The sequence below is a fragment of the Schistocerca gregaria genome, chromosome 7, assembly GCF_023897955.1.
Source record: "Schistocerca gregaria isolate iqSchGreg1 chromosome 7, iqSchGreg1.2, whole genome shotgun sequence".
NCBI lineage: Eukaryota > Metazoa > Arthropoda > Insecta > Orthoptera > Acrididae > Schistocerca > Schistocerca gregaria.
Genome location: NC_064926.1, coordinates 325,709,978 through 325,717,132, shown reverse-complemented (window position 1 = coordinate 325,717,132; position 7,155 = coordinate 325,709,978). Strand labels below are relative to the sequence as shown.

The 7,155-nt window shown below is 47.8% G+C and overlaps 1 protein-coding gene and 1 non-coding gene across 2 annotated transcripts in view; both read left to right on the top strand.

Annotated features, from left to right (window-relative positions):
- The first annotated feature begins 4,334 nt into the window (after positions 1–4,334).
- On the top strand, positions 4,335–4,409 carry Trnal-caa (transfer RNA leucine (anticodon CAA)). Its single transcript has one exon. It is a non-coding gene; the product is annotated as a tRNA-Leu (tRNA).
- Positions 4,410–4,542: 133 nt separating this feature from the next.
- The window catches only part of LOC126282388 (atherin-like), a 50,242-nt gene continuing 47,629 nt past the window's right edge, over positions 4,543–7,155 (top strand). Inside the window, exon 1 of the mRNA XM_049982045.1 lies at positions 4,543–4,773. Within this exon, the coding sequence (XP_049838002.1) occupies positions 4,543–4,773 (231 nt within the window). The remainder of the gene's footprint in view (positions 4,774–7,155) is intronic.

The window sequence follows — 7,155 nt, the reverse complement described above, 5'->3', positions numbered from 1 at the left end:
CAGGCCAGCCGGCACACCGGCCGTCGTCGTTAATCCGCCGGGGCGGATTCGATCCGGGGCCGGCGCGCCTACTCGAGTCCAGGAAGCAGTGCATTAGCGCTCTCGGCTATCCTGGCGAGTCAAAAAAAGTCATGGATACCTCCCAATATCGTGTTGGACCTCCTTTTGCCAATATCATGTTGGACCTGGACATGGCTTGGACTCAACAAGTTGTTGGAGGCCCCTGCAGAAATATAGAGCCATGCCGCCTCTATAGCGGTCCATATCTGCGAAAGTGTTGCCGATGCAGAATTTTGTGCACGGACTAACCTCTCGATTATACCTCATAAATGTTCGATCTGCATGGCCAAATCACTCGCTCAAACTGTCTAGAATGTTCTTCAAACCAATTATGAACAATTGTGGCCGGTGACATTTTCATCCTTGTTTGGTAACACAAAGTTCATGAACAGCTGCAAATGGTTTCCAAGCAGCGGAACATAACCATTTCCAGTCGATGGTCGGTTCAGTTAGAACAGAGGACCGTGTCCACTACATAGAAACACAGCCCACATCATTATGGAGCTACCACCAGCTTTCACAGGGTCTTGTTTCCAACTTGGGTTCATGGCTTCGTGGGGTCTGCCCCACACTGCAACGATAGCATCAGCTCTTACCAAATGAAATCGGGACTCATCTGATAACACCACGGTTTTCCAGTCTTCTATGGTCACGAGCCCAGGAGAGGCGCTGCAAGCGATGTCGTGCTCTTAGCAAAGACGCTCGCATCGGTGGCCTGCTGTCGTAGCCCATTAAGGGATATTTTCACCGCACTGTCCTGACCGATACGTTCGTGGTGCGTCCTACATAGATTTTTGCGGTTGTCTCACGCAGTGTTGCTAGTCTTCTAGCTCTGACAACTCTACGCAAAGGCGTCTGTTCTCCGTGGTATAGTGAAGACTGTCGGCTACTGTCCTCTCCGTGGTGAGCGCTAATGCCTCAAATGCTGTATTCTCGGCACATGCTCGACACTGTGGATATCGGAATATTGAATTCCCTAACGATTTCGGAAATGGAACGTCCCATGCGTCCAGCTCCAACTATCACTCCGCGTTAAAACTCTGCTGATTACCGTCATGCATGCTTCATAAAAAGGTTCATATGTATCACCTGAGTACCTATGAGACCTCCACCAATGCACTGCCCTTTGATACCTTGTGTACGCAATACTACCTCCATCTGTGTATGTGCCTATCACTGTCCCTTCACTTTTGCCATCACAGTGTATACTTTGTAAGGTAAAGTTACTTTCTTGGTGTATAAATCCCCTTTACTGAGAAAACTTCTACATCTACATCTGCATGGTTACTCTGCAATTCACACTTCAGTGCCTGGCAGAGGGTTCATCGAACCATTTTCATACTACTTCTCCACCATTCCACTCTCGAATGGCGCATGGGAAAAAGGAACACCTAAATCTTTCCGTTCGAGCTCTGATTTCTCTTATTCTATTACGATGATCATTTCTCCCTACGAAGGTGGGTGTCAAAATATTTACGCATTCGGAAGAGAAAGTTGGTGATTTAAATTTCGTAAATAGATCTCGCCACAAAGAAAACAGCCTTTGTTTCATGACTGCCACCCCAACTCACGTATCATATCAGTGACACACTCACCCCTATTGCGCGATAACACGAAATGAGCTGCCCTTCTTTGCACTTTTTTGATGTCCTCCGTCAATCCTACCTGGTAAGGATCCCATGCCGCGCAGCAATATTCCAGCACAGAACGGACAAGTGTAATGTAGGCTGTCTCTTTAGTGGTTTGTCGCATCTTCAAAGTGTTCTGCCAACAAAGTGCAGTCTTTGTTTCGACTTTCTGTCAATGTTATCTATGTGGTCTTTCCAATTTAAGTTGCTCGTAATTGTAATTCCTAGGTATTTAGTCGAAATGACAACCCTTAGATTTGTGCGATTTATCGTATACCCAAAATTTATCAAAAATGATTCAAATGGCTCTGAGCACTATGGGACTTAACATCTGAGGTCATCAGTCCCCTAGAACTTAGAACTACTTAAACCTAACTAACCTAAGGACATCACATACATCGATGCCCTGAGGCAGGATTCGAACCTGCGACCGTAGCAGTCGCGCGGTTCCAGGACTGAAGCGCCTAGAACCGCTCGGTCACAGCGGCCGGCCCAAAATTTAACGGATTTATTTTAGTATCCACGTGGATGACCTCGCACTTTCCTTTGCTTAGTGCTAATTGCCACTTTTCGCACCATACAGAAATTCTCTCGAGATCATTTTGTAATTGGAATTGATCGTGTGATGAATTTACTAGACGGTAAATTACAGCGTCACCTGCAAACAATCTAAGGGGGCTGCTCAGATTATCACCTAGACCATTTATATAAATCAGGAACAGCAGAGGGTCTATCACACTACCTTGCGGAACGCCAGATATCACTTCTGTTCTACTCGATGATTTAACGTCTGTCAGTACGAACTGTGACCTCTCTGAGAGGAGGGTTAGAAAATTTTACACCTAACAGAGACACAAAAGTGGGTGGCAGGTGAAAAATGTTGAGTATCCATGCTCTAGACCAATAATTAAAAATACGAGGGGGGACCCAGAAGTAACCGGAATCCTAATGAAGCACATCGTGTACTTGTAGTAGCAGGTTGCGCCGCCAGAGGGTTGTAGTAGGAGCTCTGCTGAGTCGTTCTGCCACCCAACCGTGAGAAGTGTGGTTTCTTTGGCAGTTCTTTGAATGTGCATACAGTGCAGACGTGATACGAGGAAGTGGCTAGTTCTTATGAACAACGTGCGGCAGTGAAGTTTTGTTTCTTGCTCGGCAAGAACGCAGAAGAAACTGTTGCGATGATTCAGACAGCCTACAAAGACCATACTCTTAATAAAACGCAAGTGTATGAATGGTTTTCTCGGTTTAAAAAGGGAGAAATGGTGGTTGAAGATCAGCCCCGTTCCGGTCGACCTTCAACTGCTCGAACCGAAGACAACAGCGACAAAATCCGTGATCTCATCAGTGAAGATCGACGCAGGACAATCGACCAACTCGAGAACTTGCCCGGGTTCTCCTGGAGCTCAATTCAGCGCATCTTGACCATCGATTTGTGGATGCGAAGAGTGGCAGCAAAATTCGTGGCGTAGTCTCTTACCGGAGATCACAGGAATCGTCGTGTTGAAGCCTGTCTCGAAATGAAGGACGTGTTCAAAGATGATCCACATTTTTTCAACAAAATCATTACAGGTGATGAGTCATGGTGCTATGGGTACGATCCAGAAAGTAAACAATAGTCATCACAATGGAAGTCACCTGTCTCACCTCGACCAAAAAAAGCTCGACAAGTGAAATCGAATGTGAAAACGATGTTGATCTGTCTTTTTGACATCAAAGGGATCGTACACTCTGAATTTGCCCCTGAAAATCAGACAGGAAACCAACAGTTTTGTTTGGAGGTTACGAAACGGCTTCGCAGAAGTTTGTCGCGAAAACGTCCGGCTTTGTGGGATTCTGGCGTGTGGTTCCTGCATCACGACAGCGCTCCCGCGCACACGGCTCTCAGCGTTCGCCAGTTTTTGGCCTCAACGAAGACGACTACCTTGACCCACGCTCCCTGTTCGCCAGATTTAGCACCCTCGGACTTCTTCCAATTCCCGAGGATGAAAAGTGACTTGAGAGGGAAGCGTTTTGCGGATGTGGAAGACGTAAAACGCAATGTCATGAAAGTGCTAGCAGGTACCAAAGAGGACGAATTTAAAAGGTGCTTCAAACACTGGAATGAACGTTTGGACAAGTGTATTAATGGTAATGGAGAGTACTTCGAAGGAGATTTAGGTTGTATCTGAAAACAATAAAGTATAATGCTTTTTAGAAAGAAATTCCGGTTATTTTTGGGTCCCCCCTCGTATAGTTCTTCCCAAAAAGCAAAAATTCCCTTTTTTTTAAACAGACTTCATACAAAACTGTGTGCCCGACCGAGACTCGAACTCGGGACCTTTGCCTTTCGCGGGCAAGTGCTCTACCAACTGAGCTACCGAAGCACGACTCACGCCCGGTACTCACAGCTTTACTTCTGCCAGTATCCGTCTCCTACCTTCCAAACTTTACAGAAGCTCTTCTGCGAAACTTGCAGAAATAGCACTCCTGAAAGAAAGGATACTGCGGAGACATGGCTTAGCCACAGCCTGGGGGATGTTTCCAGAATGAGATTTTCACTCTGCAGCGGAGTGTGCGCTGATATGAAACTTCCTGGCAGATTAAAACTGTGGAAGGTAGGAGACGGATACTGGCAGAAGTAAAGCTGTGAGTACCGGCCGTGAGTCGTGCTTCGGTAGCTCAGTTGGTAGAGCACTTGCCCGCAAAAGGCAAAGGTCCCGAGTTCGAGTCTCGGTCGGGCACACAGTTTTAATCTGCCAGGAAGTTTTATATCAGCGCACACTCCGCTGCAGAGTGAAAATCTCATTCTGGAGACTTCATACATATTATGCCTATAGATTCGTGAACGTTGTACCCTCCATCATTCACCGTTCGAATGCAGAAATGCCGGGATGCGCAGTGTTTAGCTGGTAGTGTACGAGCGCGGCTGCAGCGGCAGGGAGGCGGGTGCGCGGAGCAGTTAGCTGTCGAGGGGAGCGGCGTGGCGGCGTGCGGGGACGCGCCGCCAGGGGGAGCTGCCCTCTGCGAGCCGGCACCCGCTCTCGCCAGCCACTCACCGCTGCGGTCGATTCGTTTTTCATTATTTAAGACGCCCATTCACTGCTGGGTACAGCCTCGACGTGATTATACAACACTAGAGACGAGCACCGCCAATCTAATAAGGGCGAATCTGTGCGATGCTTTTCTAAGCAGACCTCCGAGGCAGTAAGCCTAGAAAAAAATCTCCGCGACAACAACAATTACTCTCAGAAACCAGCACTATTACTTTCTGAGCGTTGTTAACTGGAAATATACACTGTGTTATCAAACGTACCAGGACACCTGACTGAAAATGTCTTACAAGTTCGTGGCGCCCTCCACCGTTAATGCTCGAATTCAATATGCTGTTGACCCACTCTTAGCCTTGATGACGCCTTCCACTCTCGCGGGCATACGTTCAATCAGGTGCTCGAAGGTTTCTTGGGGAATGACAGCCCATTCTTCACGGAGTGCTGCACTGAAGAGAGATATCGATGGTCGGTGAGGCCTGGTACGAAGTCGGCGTTCCGAAACACCCCAAAGGTGTTCTACAGGATTCATGTCAGGAATCTGTGCAAGCCAGTCCATTACAGGGATGTTATTTTCGTGTAACCACTCCGCCACAGGCCGTGCATTATGAACAGGTGTTCGATTATGATGGAAGACGCAATCGCCATTGCTCTTCAACACTGGGAAGCAAAAAGGTGCTAACGGAGGCCTGCGCTGTGATAGTGCCACGCAAAACACCGTTACACCACCGCCTCCGAATTTTACTGTTGGCACTACAGAAACTGTCCGATAACGTTCATCGTAATTCGCCATATCCACACCGTGCCATCGGATCGCCACATCGTGTACCGTGATTCGTCACTCCACACAACGTTTTTCTACTATCCCCATAACACCACCGCCTCCGAATTTTACTGCTGGCACTACAGAAACTGTCCGATGACGTTCATCGTAATTCGCCATATCCACACCGTGCCATCGGATCGCCACATCGTGTACCGTGATTCGTCACTCCACACAACGTTTTTCTACTATCCCCATAACACCACCGCCTCCGATTTTACTGCTGGCACTACAGAAACTGTCCGATGACGTTCATCGTAATTCGCCATATCCACGCCGTGCCATCGGATCGCCACATCGTGTACCGTGATTCGTCACTCCACACAATGTTCAGTCGTCCAATGTTTACGCTCCTTACACCAAGCGAGGCGTCGTTTGGCATTTACCGGCGTGATGTGTGGCTTATGAGCAGCCGCTCGACGATGAAATCCAACTTTTCACACCTCTTGCCTAACTGTAATATTACTCACCGTGGATCCTGGTGCAGTTTGGTATGCCTGTGTGATAGTCTGGATAGTGTCTGCCTATTACACAGTACTACCCACTTCAACTGTTGGCGGTCTCTGTCAGTCAACAGACGAGGTCAGCCTGTACGTTTTTGTGCTGTACGTGTCCCTTCACGTTTCCACTTCACTATCACATCAGAAACTGTGGACCTAGGGATGTTTAGGAGCGTGGAAATGTCGCGTACAGACGTATGACACAAGTTACACCCATTCACCTGACCACGTTCGAAGTCCGTGAGTTGCGAGGACCGCCCATTCTATGTCTAATGGCTACTGAGGTCGCTGAAATGGAGTACCTGGTAGTAGGTGGCAGCACAATGCACTTAATACAGAAAACGTTTGTTTTTGGGGGTGTCCGGATACTTCTGATCACACAGTGTATCAGTAACTCGTCTCAGCTAATGTAAACCAGCAACTGGACATGTAGACAGCGTTATGAGACACTGTCGAGTCATATTAACTGATGATCTGTCAGAAGTCTGAATAACCACCTTTCGTAGCGCGGACTGTTGCGAAACGTTCGTCACTGAGGTTGTGGAATTCTGAACAAAGTGGGAGTAAACACTACAGGGAGCGAAAGATGAAACTAGTGTGCAGATGTAGGAACATGAGGATATGAAAGGGAAGCAGTACTTGAGAAGAGGGGCTATTGAGAAAAAGATATTCGGTGAAAATCTCACACACAAACTATTCCAACGATGAGAGTGGAGCCGGCCGGAGTGGCCGTGCGGTTCTGGGCGCTACAGTCTGGAGCCGAGCGACCGCCACGGTCGCAGGTTCGAATCCTGCCTCGGGAATGGATGTGTGTGATGTCCTTATGTTAGTTAGGTTTAATTAGTTCTAAGTTCTAGGCGACTGATGACCTCAGCAGTTGAGTCGCATAGTGCTCAGAGCCATTTGAACCATTTTTAAGTTTTGTAAACAAATGAAAATCGGATGGGATGAAGTTGGGACTGCATGAAGGGATGGTTGGTTGGTTGGTTGGTTGGTTGTTATTAGGGAAGGAGACCAGACAGCGAGGTCATCGGTCTCATCAGATTAGGGAAGGACAGGGAAGGAAGTCGGCCGTGCCCTTTGAAAGGAACCATCCAGGCATTTGCCTGGATCGATTT